This window comes from Hippoglossus hippoglossus, chromosome 17 (genome assembly GCF_009819705.1).
Source record: "Hippoglossus hippoglossus isolate fHipHip1 chromosome 17, fHipHip1.pri, whole genome shotgun sequence".
NCBI lineage: Eukaryota > Metazoa > Chordata > Actinopteri > Pleuronectiformes > Pleuronectidae > Hippoglossus > Hippoglossus hippoglossus.
In genome coordinates this window covers 12,810,092-12,834,685 of record NC_047167.1, presented here as the reverse complement: position 1 = coordinate 12,834,685, position 24,594 = coordinate 12,810,092, and the positions used below count along the sequence as shown (strand labels likewise).

Here is a 24,594-nt window from a genome sequence, read left to right as displayed (position 1 = left end):
GAGACCCAAACTCAGAGAAAGACAAGTTTTGCAAAGTATCCGCATTAGTGTGGACAGGGCACAAATCTTTATCCTAAATTTCAAATTACAAAATCCACATTTACTAGGACTGGACACTTGAGACACTCTCAACATCTGTGTTAAAATATTCTTACAAGCGGGCAAACGATTTGATTCACTCTCACATCACCCACCTTATAATTTCCTGCTTTCAGGGTCACCTCTGGTGATGTCACGGGAGACAAGGACGTCTGCTCCCATTGTGGTTCTTGATTGGCTCATTTTATCTGCATGCAAATCACATTGGTGGGGACCTGGAGTACACTGGCCTGATTATGCCAAACGCATTACTCACAAGGAGCAACGGCGCCTTGGTAGGATGAAATGAAAGCGGGAGAACGCGAGGCAGGGAGGCATGAGAAAGAAGAATGCTGAGAGTTGATGGGGCAAGCAGTGGAAAGTAAGCTTAGATAGAGGGGGGGAAAGGAGAAGAAAATGATAGTGAGGGTAAGGAATGAGTGTGGCGTTTGGGAGGAAAGAGCTGAAAAGGAGAACCAGATGGACAGAGAAAGAAACAGGCATGGGTGAACGGTGCATAATGCCACCGAGGGAACGTCAGGAGAGAGAGAAAGTGGAATAAAGGCATCCGCAGAGAGCCTGTTGATAAATGACGTGCGTTATGTGATGTGTCAGCTTGTTTAATACAAGGGACCTTTTAATAGCATCTAAATGCTGGCTAAGGGCCTTGCCGTACTCGCGGGGCACAGTCTGTGTGTGATAAGTGTTGTTATTGATGGAAAGTCAGGCTGACACATAAACAGTCTAATGGCTCCCAGATCATCATTCGTGCCTTCACTGCACCCAGGACAACAGTGTTTGTTTGTGCCTGTGATGTTTCATTTTTTTCATTGTCCTTGTGCAGGTGGGATAATAAGAAAGGGGAGAGCAGAGGATCATGGGTACTTATGCAATGGGGGGGTTGTTCTGTCCGGGGGTAAAACGCAGAGATCACAAAACCATCTGCTGCCGGCTGAAGAGGCTACAGGGGCTGCAGGGCGGGGTGACAGAGGAAGGCTGGCCTCGCTGTGCCTGAAAATCTACAGCTCTGTCCTGCTCTTTCCTCTCACTCCATTCCTGTTGTTAGCTACTTCTCCACTCACTCATTTAGTCTCTTTGTCTGTTCTTTTGTCCGTGCATTCGTCCATTCATTTGTTTCGTGTGCCCAATCCCTTGTTTGTTCATTTGTTCGTTTTTCAGTTCATTAGTTGTAGTTGCAGTAACATATTGTTCCTCTGCCCATACATCGATTCGTTGATTTGTTTGTTTGTCGATTCTTTTGTTCGTTCGTTTGTTCATTATTTTGTGTGTTTGTTCGTACGTTTGTTCTTTCGTTCATTTTCTCGCTCCTTTGTTTAATAATTAGTTCGGAACATAATATTATTGCATAAACACAAGTCTTTCATTTCCAGCAAGTTTAGCTTTTCCAGACACTGTAAGGCTGTAAATTTCAGCCATCGTCAAATGCTCCTCAAAACTAAGCAAAATGTACATTAAACCAACGCTGGTGACAGATTCATAAGGGCTGAGTGATCCTGAAAAATGCAATAGCCTTTAGCTTTGCTAACTTTAAAGGCCCACTTATAAGTAGTCCTGAGCCTGAGGCTAATAAATGTTGCACAATTCATCCTTGTACAAACACCTCATAGCACTAGACAGGATATGAATGCTCTCCAAAACCCATGGCAACCATCAGCCAATCAACATGAATCTTCATGCTGATACAGATTTGATCCAGATGCAGCATAAAATGTTCTATTATTAAAATAACAAATTTAGAAGAGAGCACAGTCTTGGCAGGGCTTACGGTGCCGTCGTCTCTTGAGTGCTCTCTGGTTTTATTTCGAAGTGCACCTCTGCCAGGCGATTTTCTCCTCCTCTTGGCGTGTGTCTCATCGTTTGCTCTCCCTGTCTCTCTCCTCCCTGCCAGAGAACCATCGAACTAATATGATCATTCAGCACTTGTCAAATGGACAATAGGATTAAGGTTGTCAGATATGAAACAGATATACAATTTCTGCTTCTCCAGACCTGTTTCTCTCCCTTACTCCCTTTCATTCTTTCACCAGTCGTCCTTTTCTATACAGCACTGCCAAGACTCATGTTTCTCAGCTCGGTACGGCCCTTTATTGTTTGGGTGGGGAACCCCTAACCTGCAGGCCATGTACAGCAAGACAGTTTGACCTGGCCCACGAGACAATTCAGAAAAACAAAAAAGCTACTCAGACATGTCGCACATCACATGCTTCGCCAAACACAATCTGTTCCCTCCCATGCATAAGGAGTAGAGAGAGAGTAAAGTTGAATTTTATTGCACCTTTTAAGAGATACAAGTGCACACAAAGTGGATTACATCGATTAATAAATACACTATTAAATAAAATAATAAAACACAGGAAAGGGCTAAATCAAAAGCAACAGCTAAAATCACAGCAACCAAATGAGGGCAGAGACTCATAAACAAGGACAAAATATATGTGTTCAATAATTAAGTATGGCCCACGAAGGATGTTATAAAAATGAAAACGGCCCTTGATAGGAAAAGGGTTCCCCACCACTGCTTTATTATATGTGACTTAGTGCATGAGCCTCTATGCTGAGGCGCCAGCAAACAACAATCTGCTTTCAGTTTTTCTTTTTTCTTTCTCAAGGAAAATAATTTGGAATTTGGATTGCACACGTTTTCTTGTGTATCGAAAAATGTTTTGCACATGTGAGACAATGTTAACTGCCAGTTCGTGGGAAACGAATACCAAGAGTAGTTTTTGCCAAGAGACAAGGGTTAGGAGTTAGGACAGAATCGACAGATCGACTGTTGTCAGCCTGCGATTACATAATGACAGATTAGGTTTAGATCGGGTGGTTCAATCCACTGAGTTCAAACTTAATTAGACAGCGGCAAGGTTGTCAGACCCGCTAAGCCCTCTGTATGAGAAAGAAAAGATTGTGGATTACTCTGGAGCGAGGAGCACAGATCGCGGTCAGTTAATACCTCTGGGTGAGAAAGGAACTCAGGATCAGTGAGAGCACTGAGTGATTGGCAGAGGAGGAACATCAATGGTACCCGCGTGTTACACTGAGTATCTTGTCAATATTACAACTTGACACTGGTGATGGGGGTGGGGGGGGGGGGTGAGGACTACAGGCAAATCTGGCACATGGAGCCTTACAGCCTTGCACTCTACTGACTGATAAAAGACTGAGGCAGTGTAGGAGAGGGTGGAATACTTGAAAGTGATTCTATGGTAAATGAGGGTTTATGTGAGCACTTGAATGTGTGTGAGTGAGTTTAGTCAGATGTGGAAGCGGTGGGATTGGAGCGGGTCGGAACAGAGAGGGTAAAATGAGCTTCTGACATGTCAAGGTGGCCTGGATGAGGAGCTCAGAGTGATTACAAATGAAATCATTAACTCCCCTCTCACTGCAGGAAGAGAGCCATTAAGACACACGAGCCCGTGTGTGTGTGTGTGTGTGTGTGTGTGTGTGTTACTGCATTAAGACCTTTTCCATTTGACTCACCTTTGATGGGACAACTAGTCCTAATGAGATCAGGTCAGGGGGTAAAGGTTGAATTAGTTAGGATTAGTGGCAGGATTTGGGTATTGTCCTTAATGAATGAAAGTCAATGCCTAATGTCCAATATGGATAATTACCCATATGTGTGTGTGTGTGTTTATATACATATATTAACTGTCAATACGATGTTTAAATTGACTGGTATGCATTACATCAGACCAAACTCTGTTTTCCTCCCTTTTTCATTTCTATTTGGACAAAAGAAATGCATGATGGGATGTTATGATAAGATCACAGAGTCATAATGTGATTCTACTTAAACTTGATGCACCACTTAATTGTATTATAGCCCACTCCTGGTACAAGTAACTATCTATCTGATAAACACAGAGAGGGTTTTAATCTGCATTGATTAAAAAGCACTTTGAGACAATTGTGTCATATCTGATCCTGGGCTATAAACCCATCTTGAAATAAGAAGCACTTGCACACTCTCTTGTTTAGGGTTTGTATATTTTGCCTTCATCAGGTGTGCTAAACTTTGAAGAAGCTGGGAACAGACACAATAGCAGTTACTGACTCCTGATGCAATTCTAAATGATTTCCTGGTCAAGATACTTTAGAGTGCATAATTGACTGTAGAAAAAGAGAACCAGATCCATGTGGATTTTTAGCTGCAATGCCAATATGAATATTAGGGACTGAAATGCTCTGATACTGATCTATTGGCCAATATGTATAAGATGTCATTATCAAACCCTTATGACAAAGAAATGTATCTGAGGTTTGATATTTTACAGTTTAACTCTAAAATTTATTATAAAAGGAAAACATTGGTACAACCCAATATATGGAATTTGAATTAAGAATATAATAAACTGTTTCAGTAAACAGAAAGACATTTTTCTATAGTCTGTCCTGTAAAATAAAGGTTCTTTAGCAGCTTATGATTGAGTTGCATTAATTATTGTTATTAATATGAGTAAAACTAGCCAAACTTTACCAACACTTGTTTGTCCCCTTCCCAATGTGCTGGGATGTGTGCAAGCGGGCGCCCTCTCCCATCACTGTGTCCCTGTTGGAGGTGGAGGTCAGGCTTTAAGGGATGATGCAGGATTGAGGAAGAGAGTAGAAGTAAGGGCGGGGGGGGGGGGGTGAAGAAAGGGCTGAGTTGTAGCTCTGTGTCATGGAGACACAAACAGATGAACAATAAGAAAGGTCATCTCCACACACATGCACAGCAGCCTCGTGTCACACTAATGATGATCATTATTCACTGCATGAGCTGAAGGGCAGAGGAGAATCAGACAGAGGGGAACTATTTCCCAAGATCTGTTCTCCACATGTGCATTTACAAAATAACATCTCCCAACCACGTTAGGACAGTCAACAGAAACATGTATAAACTGTTTCATGTAGAACAGAATTCACTCTATCACCTGAGTGAAAATATTTCTGCTGAAGCCCATTTCAGTTTCAGCGTTTCTTACAGTTTGTCTGACAGTCCACAGCAGGAATGAATTCTAATGGGGATTAAAGGCAAAGCTGCACCTGTCACAGCAGCTCCCCATCTATCTGTCTGCCTTATGTGTGTCTGTGTATTAATATGGGAATGTGCTGCCACTTTGAAGTCGCTTTTCTCTGCGTGCACATGTGTGCCTTTCTGCTGACTCCCGGAAGAAGGATTTTGATTGTTGCCTTGCACAGATCTGTGAGTGACACAGACGCGTCTCTCTCCCCTGGTACTTTAAGGCTGGCCCAGAGCTCCGCCTGCAGATAGTTTGAGTGACAGGAGGTCGGGGGAACAGGGGACCGATGCGTCATTCGCTGAGGAAGTCTCGCTGTAACAAACACTGGACATATGGCTGCTGCATGTCGGATGCATTTAACTCACTAAGCATTATGATCTTAGAAATGATACAAAGGCCCCGAACACACCTGGTGTTAACATGTGGTTCTGGTGATCCGATGACAAGTGGACAGCCCTAAACACAGGTGTGAACGCACTCAGCCAGACCACATTCGCAGGTGGTCTGGGCCACACGTGTCCATATTGTGTTAACAGGGTGAAAGCACATGCTTCCCTGGGCCACATGTGAAGGACCTCCTACTCAGCTGAGGTCCTCTGACCCGCTGCAGTTTCACCTACGAATCAAATATCTCTTCTCGTTGATTTGTTTGTAGTCACTGCCACAATATCAACACTGATCACCACATGATGATCGATACTTTCATTAAATTGGTAGAATCGTCATTCCTTCAGCGATTGAATGACGATTGAATGACGGGCTTCTCTACTGTGTTGAAATCATTTGCATCAACCTTTTGACTTTAAAAAATTGATTTGTTTTCCTTTACCCAAGCAAGAACTGTAAAGGCCGAATGGTTCCATGTGATCAGCAGTTAATTATGGGTCAGTCGGTCCCAGGAGATTGGCTGAATGCCGCTCGGCACGGTGGGGGGGATGGCCTACATAGCCCGCTGGCCAATCGAAAGGTAGTTAAGATAATTAAATATGGGGTGGCAGAGAGGTGTGAAGCTTAGAAAAAAGCTTAGCGAAAAGATCAAAAAGTAAAATAGAGCTAGTTTTCATTCGTTGAGGTATCAGTCCTCTGTTGCATTTGAAAGCACATTTATGCACAAAGTTCACTGTATCTGTTGTGGTAGTGAATGACAATTTTACTGTTACTCTGTTTTAGAAGTAATGCACGCTGATTCTGGGGCGTGAACCCAACTGATGCAAATGTCAAATGGCACCCAACAAGATTGTGGTTGCAGGAAAAGGAATGTGAAAAGCTGCGTGAGGTTGCAGAGCTTCACCAAACAAAGATGAACTTGAATAATGATTCTTGATATTTCCACGATGACTTGTGTTTTTCAGACATACTTCAAGAATTAGGAAGCACTCACAAAGAACAGAACAACCGTTATTTGTAGCAAACCCGAGGAAATGAAATGACGCTTTGTAGGTCTCAGAGTGGTTGTCTGCTGGTGGACTTAAAAATCCTCACAGGATCGTGCCTCTCCCAACATTCACTGCTAAACACATCTTTTCAAATCAATGGCTCCGGTGAGAGTAGACCTTTTAGCTCGGAGTCTGTGAAAATGCCAGAAGAAAGCAGCACATAGCAGCAGCGGCGTTGACGCAGACAGGCTGGTGTTTATTAATGAGTGGGAAAGCAGCCTCCAACAAGGCCAGTGCTTAGATAATGTCACGCAGAGGGGTCAGGAAGAGCTTAGCATATTAACATGTTATGTAACTCCAAGTGCTATGATTGCCTCCAGGCCCCCGAGCACATGGGTGTTGGAGCGCTGCTACTGTATAACTTAGCTTTGCTTTTTTTCTCTTGTCATCAGGGAAGGTGTTAGGAGTGTTTTTGTGTTTTGGGGGAAATAAGCTGGAGTGTGGGGAATGTTACGATGTTTTTAAAAAGCAGCTTGCGGAGGGGAATGAGCGATCTCCCCTGCGGAGGCCACACCCTCCACTTTTCACATCTCTTCCTGATGTAGGGTGGTGGCAGCCAGAGATAAACACCTACAAAGTAAACACGGCTGCAGACTAAAGGTTTACATCTGCCTGCCACACATACAGACACACACACACACACACACACACACACACACACACACACACACACACACACACACACACACACGCGTACCAGGTTTGAACCCTCTGTGTACATGGAGATGCAGAGCAAATGTTGGCCTCAGTGGATTGATAGTCTGGACCAAGGACTTTATATAAAGTAACTATCCAGAAATAATATTAAAATATCATAATAGCTGCCATCTTATGCATAGGGAGCCACATTCTGCGTAGTGGCGATCGGGGGGTGGAGTCACTGTAGCGAGGTCCCGTCGATAAATGTTTTTAACAACATTAAATAACGATTTAAAACCAAACCTACCAGAAAAATCAGTGTGATAAGAACTACCTAAAGTGACTGAAGCCATCTTTGAAAAAAGGTTATTTGACGTGTACATTGTCTGTTTTAGTTTCCATGTCCCATCTATTAACATGAAAGAGGTGGGATTCATGACCTATACTGCAGCCAGCCACCAGATGGCGATCGAGTAGCTTCGGCTTCACATTTGGGAGGCAGTACACGTCGTCCGTCTTGCAGTCGATGATCTGGACATGCTGCTGTCGGGCTACACCCTGTGCTGTCATACTCTTGGCAGAACACAAGTCTCATTTATAAACATTGTTTACGCACAAAACGGATGTAAAGATGTTTATGCCCGTGGCCACAGGGAATCTGCAGGATTCATGAAGACGCGTACGCCCACCTCACCCTGCATGACTTATGAAATACAGCCCTATGAGTGGCCAGTTTTCGCTACACCTGTCCAATGCAATAAAATGTAATCCAATGTAACTGTCTTCCATTATAATAGGATTTTGAGCTTATGTTTGTGTTGACTGTGTGTTTGAGGCTGTAGTTAGTGGTTATCAGTAAGTCGTGTGTTACACCCTGTCTCCCTCATGCATGTAAATCAGGTGGGTGGAACATTAGAAGCATTAGGGATGGGGTTAGGATTTGTTGTACTTCCCCTGTTTCCAGTTTGTGCTTGTTTTTCCAATTTCCCTGTTTCTCCAGGACTGACAGCCTGTCGCATACCTGCCCATCACTGTGTTTACCTGTCTGTCTGCTCCACCGCCTGTACCTCACCCGGAGCACATACTTTACCTTTAGTTTCCCTTACAGCGTGAAGCAGTGGTGGTGTCTATCGCACAAAGCAGCAGGAATAAGAGAGGGAAAAAAATTTTTTTTTTCCATTCTTTCTTTCTTTTTATAAGCAGAATCTCTCCAGCGTGAAATTCTGTAATAGTCATCTGGGATTTGCAGAAAGCTTTATTGCTCTGAGAGATTGACACGTCTTGTGTTATGAGGGATTTTTTCCCCTCATTTTGCGTTTAGAGTTGTATTGAACAACCTGTATTGTCTGTGTGAGGATGGTAATGTGAGGATATGGAGGGGAAAGAGACCACATAATGGGGAAGCAGGCAGTGGGCCTCAGGTGAAGGCTCTACCCCTCCTGATCCTGGTTCTCTCTCCACAGTATCAGGGGCAAATAATAATGTCCACAACAAATAATACTGTACAGTGCATTTGCTGACTCTATGGTTCTTAATTGATGTGTTTTAATGTGTTTACTCTCTGTATTTGTGCTCAGGTTACTTCTTGGAGTTGCTGAACCGCTCTGCACTTACTCTAGATGAGACCTTCACTACAACCTACGGTTTGCTATACTCCCAGAACGCCCAGGTCTTCTCTGACCTGTACGCGGATCTGAGGCAATACTATCGAGGCTCCAACATCAACCTGGAAGAGGTGCTCAACGAATTCTGGGCCAGGCTGATGGAGAAGCTCTTCCACCAGGCAAACAAGCAATACGTCATCGGTATAAAGCACACATTTTGTTTCTAGAACACCAAATAGCCAACTAATTCATTGCTTAATGGTGCGTGACTAACACAGATTAATTGCCTGGGAACTTCCCTCATCAACATGTTGTACAGTACACACTGTACACAAGTAGGATAAAGAGCAGAGAATCGGACTCAGCTTCGACACTGTCAGTGATTTATTCACCCTGTAAAGACTTTTGAGATTACCTCATGTTTCATTAAAGCTTAATCTAAAGCTTAATCTCTTGATATATTCAGATAGATTTGACTGAGTGTGTGTGTTGGTTGCAGGCGAGGACTACCTGGAGTGTGTATCCAAGCAGATAGAGACACTGCGGCCCTTTGCAGACACCCCCCGGGTCATGAAGATGATGGTCACACGCACCTTTGTGGCTGCGCGTTCCTTCGTTCAGGGACTGCTGGTCAGCGGGGAAGTGGTGCGCAAGGTGTCCCAGGTAAAAAGGTTTAATCTCCACTTTTCTTAACCACATTCTTCCCTTTTCTTTTTGCATCCCCATCCATCCAATGACTAATCTCTTTTAAATTTCGAGCCCTGCTTGCCTCTTTTCCACATTAGTATGTTTTACCGATTGAAGCGACAGATACAGTTTTACTGATATCTAACATTTGATGAGCTATTATTCCCCCCCAATCCATCTCTATGAGTATTCTTGTGTTATTCATTGTCCCTCTTATGATCATTAAGACATGGTCGGTTTATAAATACAGAGGGTCTAAAAACTGAGCTTGCCTGGGGAAATTTCCCTGATCAAAAATGTGCATGTTAAGACGTTTGAAGGGCAAACACCGGATAGCAATAGTTTTAAAACCATGTCAGTGAGCAGCAAAGCATGATAATCAGGTTGAATGTTGCAAGTACATTGAGCCTTTAGGTTCCAAAGTTATCAGCCCAGAACATATACAGTATCTCAGTGGTAGTTAGGCCTATATTGTACAAATGTGATTAGGTTAGTTTGTTTTGTTTGTGCTGAACATCAATAAAATTGGGGAAATTATTACTGAATGAGAGCAGAATTATCCACCAGCAAAATTTCACATGAAATTCTAAAACTAAATACACAAAAACTGCCTTATAAGAATTATATATTATATCAGACAAACAATAAGCTTGATCTTATCTATATCTACTTCTCTGTCTTCTTCTATCAGTCACCTCATCTTGTTGATAATTTTTTTCTAGGCAGTCATCAGCCGGCTTTTTATTTTCATCCGTGTCTGGGTCATATAATCTTTATACGCTAACGTCTCCATCCTCCACTAGTATGATATTGCAATGAAAACAACTCTTATTGGATGGATGGAATTGATATTAGCTTGCTAGTTAATTAGCTCAAAGGAATATAACTAGCCAGCACAATGATGGACACACATAAACTGCTTGTCAGAGGAAGTCTGGGGTTTAAAAGGCATTGAACAACAAGAGATCCACTAGTAAAAATCCTGGTTACCTGCATCACACTTCAGCGGATTTACCTGCCTGTCCAATTTGTTCACATAATCCATAATCAATGCTGGGAAGATCGATCACTCCATCCACCAACGCAATGATGATGATGACCTGATGAGAGATTCAGTTATCTCTGCAGCACCAGAGCTATTGTTAGGCAATCATTTCTCCAGATTTATTATACACCCTTCAGGAAACAATGGCCAGGTCCAGACCTCGGTGATGACCTCTGCGGTCATGTGCGGCCGTGTCGCCGGTCCTCCCTGTTGTGAACGCCTTAACACACACTCACACCTGTTTTCACTAGTCCATGCGCATAGTATAAAATAGAGGCAGCCCAAAGTTTGATGGAAATCAGAGGCATCATAAAACATGGCCCACGGCTCAGACAATCAGCCCCTGCAACAACACATAATGTCAACTCCACACTAAAAAAGAAAAAAAGGATTTTCCAAGGCCGGGGGGGGGGGGGGGGGGGTAATGTCTCCCAAGAGAAACGGCCGCCTCTGTGTATAAAACAAGCGTATAAGGTTAAGATCAGAGCAAGTCTGAGAAATCCTTCCAGCTCCTGAGAGGGAGGTGGTTGGTGTTGATGCACCAGTGAAAAATATCTCCCATTAGAAACTGGACAAGGGGAGTGTTGAGAGCAGTGGCCCCATTAGAAATATATGCATCCTCTGAGAAAACAGATGCTGCACCAGAGACTAATATTACATGTCCCTTGATTAAAATACTACAAGGTCGGACTTGCGTTAGCGGACGAAAAGCAAGAGAAATGAAAAGGATATAGGTTGTGGTGCAAATGCGAAACTGCAAGGCTGCCATTTGGATGCATGTCAGAGAAAGAATCTGTGTGATCCTTTCCCCTTCCACTCTGATGTATGTGTTCTTGCCTAGCACTGCGGGTGGGCGCACACTGTTCTGTTTGCATCAGCATGAGCTACGCCTGGCCCAGTATATCTTCTTCTGCACGTCTTTGACCCAGAAATAGTTGCAGCGTCTCACACACATACACACAGGGAGCCGAGGAGTGTGTCAATTAAGTACCTGCATGCAGCAGAGCCCGAGCACATCCGAGCCACGGGGGAGCTGGTCCAGCAAAGCAGTTAGTGACGGCTAAAACTCCCCGACCTGGAGCCAAGGCCCTCATGCAACTAGTCAAACGCAACCAGAGACACAACATTCACGGCTTATCTTAGACTCAAGCAAGCAATCAGGGGAGTTGGGATCAGAATTAGCATGTGCAGCACGCCAATGTTGAAAATGCTATTCATGATTTGTGACACATGGGTGCACCCCTGGGCCAGCCAGAGTGGCTTAGGACTCCTGCAAGAGCTATGGCAGCAAGATGCTAAACTGATAAGCATCTCTCTTAGGCAAACATTCATGCACACGCTGGAGCACATGTGCACACAAGTGCTTAGAGGTGCAACGACACACATACACAATTAATTTCATTATCCCCCTCCATCGGTGATGCACGTTTCCCCAGTGTGGCTATTTTGTTAATAAACATCCCCCAACTGATGCCATTATGTTTGTGCTGAGGGACAGTAAGCAATGAGTTCATTAAAATAGGCTGCCACGGGGAACGAGGGTAAATAATTAGCACAGCTTTTACAAAATTACCAAACATCATACCAGTGCTAACAGAAGGGCACTGGCGCCGCTGCCATTCTGAGTGAGGTCACGGACTGCCTTCTGCCCCGTGGGGCCATTTACACACACCCATCACAAGTCCTAAGTGGGAAAGCAAGAGGACACACTGCTTTGTGAGAACAGTCACTATATGGACACACTTGGTCAATCTCCAAGCTGAGTCCAGTGAACTGTGCAGAAAGACGGAATGTAGGGCTGCCTCCTGAAAGTCAAAGAATTGAATCATCAGGCAGAGACGCTTGCAGTCGTCTTTTCTTTTCCTTTTTTTTTTGTCACTGTACTGCTGGAGACATTTCAGTCCCCAGAAATAGCTGCTGCAGCGCAAGCGCTCCTCGCTTTCACGCTGCTGTCCAGGGCAAAATCATTCCACTACGTCAAGTCGTCCTTTCCACTCGGTGAGGATGTCTGCGACGGGTGCAGGCAGCTGCAGACCCAGATCCGGAGTGATTCTGAGTGAGGAGAGGGCGACTGCCCCAGAGGAAGGGAGGCTGGCCTTGACTGGTTTAAGCTCTAAGATAACATTGACTTCTGCCTTGTGCTTAGAGGTTCTGGATTCACAGCTCACAGCAACCTAATATGATAAAGGCTCCAGCTTTTGTTTGGTATCTACTGTCAGCAAAAAATGTTGATGCACATTTTAGATGAAAACCCAAATCTGATTCGGCTGGAGGAAAATTCCTGCAGCTCTAAAGGAATGTCTAATTTGTCTTTGAATCATCTAAGTCAAGGCCGGTTAGGTACAATTGCACAAAAAGAAGTACATACTTCAACCAGCTGTTCAATTTTGTATTCAGTTTCATATTCATCTCAGACCGTGTTGCCGTCGTCTGCAGCACACAAAGAGCACGATGCTGTATTTGTGTGGATTGGAACAGTGAGACCAAGAAAGGAAGTTAATAAAAAATACTGTGACAAACTCCAGCATCCTCTCCCGTCTCTATCTCACTGCTCTCTCATTCCTTTATCCTCCGACCTTGCCCAGTAAATTGTACTGCATCATGTCTGTTGATATTTCCTTGAGCTGTGCCCTGCTCCCTCCTCTGTCTTCCTTTAGTGTAAACAGTTCTGTATGTGCATTTAGATCTTAGCTTTCCCCTCCTGTAATTCTATCTCCGATTGATTGGGCCCTAATGAGACAACCGCTCCTATTTATAGCCACGTATCGCCACTTAAAGGGGCCCCGCGACTGAAGACGGCTGCCACACGCTGCTCAGGGAGCGACTAACCGGATTGAGGGTAAAACAGGGGACAGTAAAAACACACCTCTCCGTGCGTTTGTGTGTGTGCTCCAAATGTCCTGTGCAGAAGTCTGTGTTTGCTACCAAATTAGACGAAACATGACATGAATCCGTGCTAGGTATTAGTTTGCTTAGCCATAAAAAATTGAGAGATGTAGTGAAAGGTGATGAAATATAGTATCCTGAAAGGAGGCTGGAGCAGAGCAGAGAGAGAACGGGGCGTATACAGTACACGTGGAAAGACTGAATAATTTGAGAGAGGTTTTTATAGAGATATATTGGGAAAAAAAGCGAGATGTAGTCTTTCTCTCTGGTACAGTATTAATTCCTCCCCTGCTTCGCTCCGGGCTGCACCAGTTGCTGTGTCCTTAACTTTTTCCGGACTGTTTTTATTCCCTCGAGTAAGGGAGTGGAGGAAATAGGCCACGCGCCACATAGCTCACTCTGGAGGCAAGGAGTCTGGATCAGCTCGCTCCATAACACAAGGGGGAGAGGTCGCTCATATATCCTTACTAATTACACAGGAAAGACAAGCAGAGAGAGGGCGAGAGAGAGAGAGAGAGAGAGAGAGAGGAGTCTCAGGCTTCATCGCCGGGAGCAATAAGGAGGGCACTGTCAGGTATGGGGAGCATGTTGTGCCGGTGAGGCGAGGACAAGTGAGGGTACGGCTGTTCAAAATGTAACACAATCATGTCAGAGAACCACATGTGCAAATATCAAAGGGAGACTTTCAAACCTAAAGCTCCTGTTAAGAGGCCTGCACGGAGATGATGTGAACCAGGTCAGAGTGAGTGCGATGTGTGTGCGTCTGTGTGTGTGTGTGTGTGTGACGCACAGAGAAAGAAGGTGCACAGTGCTAATAAGATTTGTTGATTAATTGACTAGTCGATCCATTGACAATTATGATACAGAATTTAAGAAATTGATTAGGGAAAACTTTGGCTCCAGGCCCCCTGCAACCCTCAAAAGGATTAGCGGTGGAGAGATGGATGGAGAGATGGATGGATGGATGGAGAGATGGATTGGCCAAAACTGGCAGAAATATGCATTTCAAAAGTGAGGATTCGCTGTCTTTCACTGCAAATCAATTCTCTTGTATTTCAGGCCTATTGGACAGACAAACAAGCTTTTCAAAGACGCTTCCCTTTGCAAACTGGGAAATCGTAGTGGGCAATTTCCTTTATGCTCAACATTGTGTTCAATTACAAAAGAATCAATGAAATGATCCATTATGAAAATGATCCTTTGCTGCGCTCCATGAGTCTTAACACTGGTTCTAATTTGACAGCCCCTCCCTCACCGTGCCTGTTGCACCACATGCGGCTCCACGGTTACTGAGGAAGTTGTCAACATCAACCTCCAATTAGCAGCACGGAGGAGTTACACACTGTGTCATGTCTGCTGGGCCTGGCCCGGGATCCCCAGTGTTAATACTGTATGGATGATTTAACAGAAACTAGATTAATGACTCTCTTTCCCTAATACGCATTTCATTTTTTTTAATTCCCCGCCAACGCCCTTTGTTGAACCTCTTAGCATTTTCAACATCCCCCCATCTCGCTCATTTTCAGGCATTTCTCCACTCATCGCTGCACACTCCCTTCCCTCACTCTTCTCTCTCACCCAAAAAGCATTTGTCTGACTCATCCCCGGCTAATGAGTGGTAGGATAAGCAGGGGAGGAAGGGGGAGAGTAGGAGGGCAGGAGTGAGGATCTGACTCATGTCTCATATGACTTGAGATTAAGCCTGGGAATGTGGTTATTGCTGCTCTGTGTGACTTATTTCACTCTATGCTGTGCTCCTCGGGTAACTGGCAATGATTACCAAGTGAGATTGATCTCTCATGCATCAGAGATGTATTTACTAATTTAGGCCTATTACGTGTTTTTTTCTAAATGTGGTGTAAGACCGCGTTTAGAGTTGAAACAGCATCAAAATAAATTGCTTTTGCATTATGTGGATCAAATGTGATTAGATCACATTTTAATTATCCCTGTGGGGGGATTGGGTTTATACTGAACAACCATAAATAGCCATTTAACTCAGCCAAGAAGAAAACAGAACACTATGAAGACTGTTTGATTCAAATTGTACAATTATTGTTTTCAACTTTAGAGCTGCACTAGTGCCACAGAAGAGCTTCCTTTGATAATGTTGATAACATTTATCAGAGGAGATGACCACCATCCTGAGAAATCCCTTTTAGCCTGAAAAAGATTGTTTTCACATCCAGCGGACTGGGATCAAATGACTGACAGGTCTGGAGCTGGTTGTTTTCCCACCTGAACCCTATTGTCGCCCTATTTCCATTGTATATTTGTTAAAACCTGGTTTTACTATGACTTTGCTGTTGGAAGCACAGTTTCCAGGAAAAGCATCAGGCTGGCCCAGATGTCAGCTTAGAGGAGCTTTGTATGCGTAGCTGGGCTCGTTCCATCTCTCTCCCTTTCTCTCTCTCTCTCTCTCTCTCCCTTTCTCTCTCTCTCTCTCTCTCTCTCTCTCTCTCTCTCTCTCTCTCTCTCTCTCTCTCTCTCTCTCTCTCTCTCTACGACATACACACACTTCCTGGGGTTTTGCATGCATAGCTGTACTCTCTTGTGAACAGAGCTTACTGGTATTAACCCAGTTTCATTTTTCATGCACGAAGGCCCTTTCCATGGGGGAACAACCTTGTGGGATAGAGAGAGAAATGGAGGAGGCAGAAGGGATGGAGTGAGGGACTGAGAATACTCCCATGAATGTCAGGGCCTTTTCATCGCATGTGAAACAAAAAGCGAATTCTCCCAAAGTGGTTTCCAAGGAAACTGTGCCCAATGGTGGTCTGGTGCAAACTGAAAAAGGTCAGCATGGGCGGTGACCTCCCATGTTTCTGCCACTATTAATGTCTGGCTCGAGAAACACACATATTCACAGCTCTTCATATGAAACAGATCTTGAAAATGGATTGTTTTTTGAAGTTAACAGCACATTCATAAAGATGCATTAATTTGAGTCATTGTATTGTATTGATCACACTGTAACAAAACTATACATGGAACCAATAACCACTAATGTGCAGTCCAGTCTTAATCAGAACACAACCAATTCGTGTGATGTGATAAATGGGCTAAAGTGGCTTCTTGCTACTTCTGGAAGAACACATTTAAACTGATTTGTTCCATTTGTTAGACATGTGACATTGGGCAAGAGGCGGGGTACAATGTGGACACGTCACCAGTTCATCACACGGCCGACACGACCATTCACGCTCACATTTACACCTACGCACAATTTAAAGTGGCTCATTAACCGAACCCGGATGTGTTTGGACTGTGGGAGGAAGCCATGGGGGGAGAACATAAAAACCCAGCCAGCAGGTTCAAACCTGTGACGTGAATAAGTTAAAACAGATTCTCACATAATTTCTATAAGTGCAAGTTCAACAAGATCTAACATGAGAACGGTGCATTTACTGCTTGGTTTCAAATTTGATCCCTGTGGCACCTTTTGTCAGAAAATGCTAAAATTCTGAACTTTGGTCATAAAGGCATGACAGTGAGAATTCAGAAAACATAAAGCCGCCATGTCACCCATTACAGTTCTGGAGCGTCTCCTTAGTCCAGCCCCAGCACGACCCCACTCTGTACTAACATTAACTCCTGCAACTCCTGAAAACCACCTCCGGACCGTGTTTGGATCGAAGCCATCATTACAAGTCAACTCAGTGGCTTAACATCATTGAGGAGGAGATTGGGGAACAGCTCAGATGAATGTAGCCTAGTTGTTGTTTACACACAGGATTACACAAAAACAACTGGACGGATTACCTCGGGACTTGGCGGAAGGATGTGGTAGGAGTCAGGGAAGAACCCCTTACATTTTGGTGTGGATCCAGGATTTTTTTTCCGCTTTCTTTAACATTTTGAGATTGAGCTTTTTCAACAGTTTCCCCACTTTCCCAGAGAATAATTCATGAATCTTGATGGGAAAAATCCAGCACATACAGGGAACTGATATCTATGAGTGTGTGCAATTTAAGGTGAATGTTGGGCCTTGGTGAAAGTATGCACTCTACTCACTTCAAGTTTTGAATGTGAATAAATTGACTTTGCAAGTACTTCTGGGGTTTTGACTTTTCCTCTTTTTGCCAGTATGGACATGGAATAGGTTGTAATTCAAAATTATAATTTCAAAAACCTCAGCAAATATTAATTTTATCTTGTAACCATGTACATTTATAAAGTAACAGCAGGGCTTTTCACTGAGGTTAAATATACAGTTTGATCAACTGCTGCCTTCAGTTTCATCTCTTAAACTATTAGATCATACATGCTTGACAAAACAGACATTTTTCATCCAGGTGTGTTTTTATTTCGGTCTACCCCAGGTGCAGTTGAGCCCAGAGTGCACGCGGGCCATGATGAGGATGACTTACTGTCCCCACTGCCGCGGCATGGCCTCCGCCAGACCTTGTGCCAACTACTGCAGCAACGTCATGAAGGGTTGTCTGGCCAACCAGGCTGACCTCAACACTGAGTGGAGGCATCTGGCAGGTGGGTGACACACGCACACACACACACACAACTCGCTTAACTTCTGATATATGAAAGGTTTCATCCTTCTTCACGCTCGCTGTGGCTCCTGTCTTTACAGAAACCATGATGCAGGTGGCCGATCGCTTTGATGGTCCATCTGGCGTGGATAGCGTGGTCCTCTCCCTTCCCTATCGCATATCAGAAGCCGTGCTTAATATGATGGATAACATGGCGACCATCAACAGCAAGGTCAGAACACACAATGAGAAATGCAGATGTGCACGGCTGACTTAACCATACACACTGTATTTACTACAGAGAATACATTACAGAGTTCCGGGGAAAAAATCGAATGATTTTGTGTCAACACCACATCACAGCTGCTCAATATCTCTGATATCACAGTATTTCAATATCACTCAAGACAAATTAGCTGTACACTGCACTTACCGCTGCTTTACTGTGCACATGACAACTCAACTGTCACTTATATATTGGTTAAAGATTCAATATGTAACATTTCCTCATTGACGTTACTAAATATAACTGGATCTATGTTTTATATCATCCATAATGTTTCCAACAATGTTCAAACTCAGAGAAATGCCCAATTGTATTTAAGTTAACGGGGCATTTCATTGTCATAGCCATTTAATTGCTGTCATATCTACTTTACCTGTAGCTTTGTTCGTCTCTGTTATAACTTCAGGGACACATCCCGTATGACGTAATATAAATACACTGCTCCCTAGTTTGCAAGTCTTTTTATTTAAATATAATTTAAATATAATTGACAACTTTGTTACAGTGACAGGAGTAAATGTAACTTGTTACATCTACTCCCCAACTAAAAACTGTACTTTTAAAAAGTTCAGCGAACAAACTGAAGACAGATCCCAAACTTTTATTCATTGAAGTACTCTAACCCTTCTCATCCTGTTTGCATTAATCATCTTTGAGATGTGTCTTGAACTTGACTTGAGTCCACGTGTGGTAAATTGAAGTGAGTGGACAAAGTTTGGAATAAATAATTCACGCTGCACGTCTTTGAAGTGTGTGAAGCTCAGATGGAAAAGAAAATGATGTTCGGCACTTCTCTCCACCATATACAGGATTTAGCAGGAGATGAGATGAGATGTGGGATTGTTTGCATACGTAGCTTCTCATCAATCAGAGGTTTTCAAAGCACATCCGCACAGTCCAGATTGGGCAGATAAGCTGATTGTTGCTTATTTAGTCGTGAATGTTTAATGTTGTAAGGAAAGATTTGACTTTTCAGGGGCTTTGAAATGTTGATCTAAGTTGGTAAAGCTTTAAAAAAAACAATGGTAAAAGAAGTAAGACAAAAGAAATAGGAGCTGTGGCAGGAAATGCCACTGTGCAAACTAATGAACACTCATTGATCCAGGTTCAGTGCCAAACAATGTTGGGCTGTTCACTGCTCACTGTGCTACCTCATTGCCCTTACTTTCGCACAATTATCACCTATCCAGCCAGTAAATGAATGCTGGTGCACTGCTCCACGGACCTGACTTCAACTGGAGGGATGTGAGTCATGCCCGAGCCCCCGTGGGCCAAAGCATTTACTTCACAGTTTAATGGTGTTTGAGCCGCTGTTTTATTTGATCCTTTAGAGGCACAGGCGGCAATGAAAAAACCTGCCTCGAGTCGTTGGCGAAGGTGGAAAACAGGGTCGAGGGTGAGAGGAAAAGACAAAGGTTCTTCTGTGCTGGTTTGCCGTTAAAGAGCACGGCTGGGCGGACTGCCTCTGACCTGGTTCAGAGTGGTGATCACGCTCACAGTGTAACATTACTTTAGAGCAGGAGTGGGACAGATTGATTCACATAATCTGTTGACACATGTCGTGTTATGTAATGTTTCTCTAATATGTGGAATGTAAGTGAGTTAGCATCGTATTTTTAAACATTTTAAATATGGTGACGGACCTGACTGGAAGTTTACAACAGGATTATTTTCTAGTTAACTGTGGAGGTTCAAAGGCTCCAGGCTCCTCTAAGCAGGGCAGATTGACGGACAGATTGACGACAGTTTAACTGTCCTCCCTGGACACCATTTATGAAACGTAAGCCCAGGGATTATTCTGCCAGAACGACGCTGCGATTGACTCCCGGGATCACGCAAAACAACCATCACACTGTGGGTACTAATATGCTGAAAGATTCTTTGTGAACCTGAAGATAAGTTGGTCTAACAAACACAACATTTTGCTGATGCAGTGTGAGTATGGGATTATAGGATTTTATTCAGAGAGCTGGTTCAGCGTTATCGGATTTCAGTCTTGTTGACACCACTACCAATAAAGACCCAGAGTATGAACTACGTATGGCAGGAAGGTAAAGTTTATAGAGCGCGTACGAGCCCTTAGGTTCAAGTTAATAGTTGTATATGGAGATGGATTTGATGAAGAAGCCTTTAGATCTGCTGTTTGGAAAGCTGAGCTGAACAAAACTGAGTCAATTTACTTGTTTTATCCTTAATTTGTCCCTCTCTCATAAATCCTCTCTCTGTCTTGTCTTTTCCTCCCTTTCTTGCTGCTCCAGTTGTTCCAGGCTTGTGGAAACCTCAGAGAGGGCGGAACCAGCAGCACGGGAGTCGAAGAAGCCACGAAGAGAGGGAGGTTCACAGTGGAGGACAGGATGGAAACCAGCTCCAGCAAAATGGACAAACTGGTTCGTGTTTACCTGACTGTGTTGTTTGTCATTGCTCTCTGATGGATGTGTCCTGTTCATAGTGATGGTTTATGACACAGGAGCCGTTGCTCATCATGGACAATTAAACCCATTTTGCTGTTCATTTCACCTTAACACAGTCGTCTACTGGGTGATTGGATGGGAATGAATGCTTGGACGGATGAATGAGTCAGATGAACAGCGCACTTGGTTATTGAGGAAACAGGATGAACCATCAGGCTGTGATTTGGAGCGAAGTGAAAAAGCTCACGAATCTGCTCTTGTCCACTCAGGTGTCTGACGTAACTGTGCGACTGAGGGACATGCAGTCGTACTGGGTGTCCCTTCCAAGTCTGCTCTGCAGCGACAGAGTGGCTACTGGAACAGGGGCCGAGGAGAAGTGTTGGAACGGCATGAGCCGCGCCAGGTAGGAATTTAAACCATAAATAAAAAATGAATTTCCAAGTGACATAATATTCTGTCTTCCAAAAATACTTTTTAATGCATACTATAATGGGAACTGTGAGTTGTTACTGAGGTGATCAGACATTGAAATACATATGTTTCTACAAACTACTAAAGAAATAGTTTCCACTCATTAAATACTATTTTCCAAATGGATGCAACAGACCATGTTAAACAAGTGTTCACGTGTGCCAGGTACCTCCCCGAGGTGATGGGCGATGGCCTTGCCAGTCAGATCAACAACCCAGAAGTGGAAATCGACATCACCAAGCCAGACATGACAATACGTCAGCAGATCATGCAGCTGAAGATCATGACGCACCGCTCGAAGAACGCTCTCAACGGCCAGGATGTGGACTTTCAGGACACCAGTGAGTACCATTATCAACTTAGACCATAGGTTTCTTCTTTTCAGATGATTTAAGCAACACTATGCAGCTTTTTAACTTAAAAACAAAAACAGCTTCAAAAGTACTTTGATGGTTCGATGACTTGAAATAGTGAGAATGTTCCAGCTTTCATTTCCTACTCTTCACCCTCAACACTGTTCTTGCTCTATGTAAATTTGGTGAGCTGGTTCACAGCTTCAATTTTCTGAATCTGGCCCAGCAAGTTCAAGAGTAATGCTGAACTGTAGATCAGTTAAACAGACTTAGAACTCGGAAAAAAACAACGTATATATGGTTAGTTTGGTGTATTTGTTGTGGCCGCTCTTCTGGTTCAGGAAGCTGGGGATCATGGGTAATACGTAACATGTTGCTGCAGAGGGCGCTGTTGCCTAGTAAAACACACACAGTGTTGCTTTAAGATAAATCAACTCAGTCCCTATACGTCTGAGGAGGGAGAAAACGTCTGCCTTAGTTCCTCTAAACTAAAAATAGCAAAGGCAGTAGAAGTGGAATTAAGAAACAGGTATAAAAAATGCTTGGCCTGATTAACAATGCTTTTCAGTCATATTTTTAAAAAACAGCGTGCGTACAGTGCTGGCAATAAAACTCTCATCCTTCTTCTGGGGCTTGCACCTGCAGAGTCAACCTCATCCGTCATGCCAGCCAACAAACAGTGTATAAGCACAGTGTGTCTAATAGATTACAGTTTTTCTCGACTGCTAAGGCACGCTTAATGAAACTGGGATCTACTTGATCTTCATCATCACCTCCTTAGCACAGCAGAACTCTCTTACAAATGTGTTTACGCTTTTAAATGGGGGTTCACACATTTTTCACACCATCTCATATAACAGGGAACACAGGTGTCATACAGAGACCCGAAACTCTGTTGGTTTTATGTGTTTGACAAGAGGAAAACATCTATTCAGAGCTGGTAGAGGTTGAATGTCCTATTCAGCTGTGTGAAGCTCTTTTGCACAAATCTTCAAGAAGCAATCAGCCTTTATCCTCCCGCAAAAAAAAAATTGTGTGTTGCTCTTTGCAAACTTGGATAAAGAAGCCAAACCAATGTCAGTATTACAAAAAGCACTGATGCAGTAGGAAAGCTGAAACATATTAAATCTCAAAATTTGTCTAGAAGCTTACCGTAGGTATTATATGTCAAAGACAGTTCAAAGGCCCATAAACACCTGCATACGAGAATTAAATGAATTAAACCTTATTGGAAAAAGTCTCTCTTTTACTGTATTTCTACTGAGAATCTAAAAAGTGTAAAGAGTGAAGCCGGGTCATATCTGGAGTAAAATCATACGGGATAGAATTATGCAGACCATGCTGTGATATTGTTACTTCTGTTTTTGCCACGATCTATAACGATGTAACAGAAATATAGCACATAACAGTGAGGCTGAACTGGTTTATATAGCTATATAGTGTATTTTGTCGTTCGCTGTGTAGGATTGATTGAATGATTATCTTCACAAGTTGTGGAATCTCATGTCCTGACTCTCTCTGTCCGTAGGTGACGACGTCAGCGGTTCAGGAAGCGGCATGTGCACTGAAGAAATGTGCTCCAGGGGCCCGCGTCTAATCGACCCCGTCACCGAGCGGCCCATTCGCTACCCCTACCTTCCGGAGAACAAGAAGGTGAAAGCGTCGGCCAACCACAACCTCCCCTGCGTCGCCACTTACCTGATTCCACTGCTCCTTTTGCTGCTGCGGCGATAATTGAGGGGGAATCCACCGACTGGGACTGAGTATGGGACACAGGGTTGGGGGAGGCTGAAAGGGGAGGGAGGAGAAGATGGGGATTAGTTACTTTGCCAAAACTAAGTAAATACGAGGAAACAACAACAACAACAACCACAAAAAATCACTTGGATGGACATTCTTTTGGTTCTGGATTAGAACAAAGTGGAATTGCGAGTATTCATAAATGTTTTGATTCTGCTCTCGTCTTTTATTTCTCGCTATATTATGACGCCATTAGAGCTGGTCTTTTTGCATCTTCTGTTTTGTTTCTGGTGTTTGGGTTCTCTGAGATTATATCTGTACCTAAGACGATGTGTAAAAACGATATTGCTAACGGTGTGTTGGTGTTGACACCACGGGGAGAGGGAGAACGGGGCTTTGCAGTGGCGCTCAGATCCATATATTTGTCACTCCAGTCCCTTTAAAACAGCACTTGTGTTCGGTATAATTCTTTATTTATTAATCACTCACAATAATAAAGCCTACGGTGATTTAATGACTGCAAAGTATTTAAAGAAAATAGAACACAAACCACAAACTTTGGATGAAATTAAATAGTTGTGACTTTTACAGGAGGATAATCTGGACGTCGTAGCCGACCAGACCTCTTAACGCATTAAGCCTCAGAAAATCTCGCAGCCAGGATGAGAGCGCTCTATTGCATCAGCACTTTCTGCCATTTAAGCTGTAATAATAGCCGCGATCACACTCACACTGACATGATCGTCTAATCTAGGGGTCACATGACCCCCCCCCCATTCACATCTCCATCCATCCACTCATCCCTTCCCTGCCCGCCCTCCCCCCGCTGAGACAGATCTCCCTCTCTCTCTCGAAAAAAAAAGGAAAACCCCTGCTGGCAGTGTAGGATCAACTCGAGAGTCGGGTGTAAGCAAAACACGTGCTCGGCCGCGCCAGGTCTCAGATGACAGCAGCTTCCCACTGTAGAGCGCTGCGCTGTGTGCGGAGCGGTGGGTGTCGGTGTGAGGTCGCCCTCGCAGCGCGGCGTCGTCAGCTGGGGATTTTGGAAAACGTGTAGCATAAACCGAAATATACAGAAGCAGAAACACTGCTGTCATGTAGCGCTTCTTTTTTTGTCCTTCCAGTATTCCTTTAACGTGCACGGCAGAGCAAAAAAATATATAATATGCATAATTTTGTGTGCTCATCTTAATTGCAACCAGCAAGTGGGTTTTTTTTTCGAGTTGCAGCAATGATCCAGGCCACAGCGTGCACGTCTGTGAAGCAAATTTCTATAGCAACCGCAGCAGTGTACATATTTTGATTGCTTCTTTGTCGTTTTCTAGAGAAAATAGCCAAGTAGGTATCGAAATGTTATAACGGCCAGATCATTGTATGCTACAGCTCTTATTTCTTTCATCACCTGTCACATTCGTATCTGCCTTCTACTTTCTGCAACTTTTTTTTT

At 43.6% G+C, this 24,594-nt stretch overlaps 1 protein-coding gene across 2 annotated transcripts in view; it reads left to right on the top strand.

Annotated features, from left to right (window-relative positions):
- Positions 1 to 24,001, top strand: part of gpc1b (glypican 1b) — a 70,109-nt gene extending 46,108 nt beyond the window's left edge. Inside the window, exons 3-10 of one of the 2 annotated variants that reach the window (XM_034613065.1) lie at positions 8,755 to 8,982; positions 9,281 to 9,444; positions 17,722 to 17,887; positions 17,988 to 18,118; positions 20,431 to 20,559; positions 20,853 to 20,986; positions 21,220 to 21,395; positions 22,936 to 24,001. In XM_034613065.1, coding sequence (XP_034468956.1) covers positions 8,755 to 8,982; positions 9,281 to 9,444; positions 17,722 to 17,887; positions 17,988 to 18,118; positions 20,431 to 20,559; positions 20,853 to 20,986; positions 21,220 to 21,395; positions 22,936 to 23,141 — 1,334 coding nt within the window. In that variant the 3' untranslated portion in view covers positions 23,142 to 24,001. The remainder of the gene's footprint in view (positions 1 to 8,754; positions 8,983 to 9,280; positions 9,445 to 17,721; positions 17,888 to 17,987; positions 18,119 to 20,430; positions 20,560 to 20,852; positions 20,987 to 21,219; positions 21,396 to 22,935) is intronic. The other variant, XM_034613064.1, reaches the window with a different exon arrangement.
- The last annotated feature ends 593 nt before the right edge of the window (positions 24,002 to 24,594 follow it).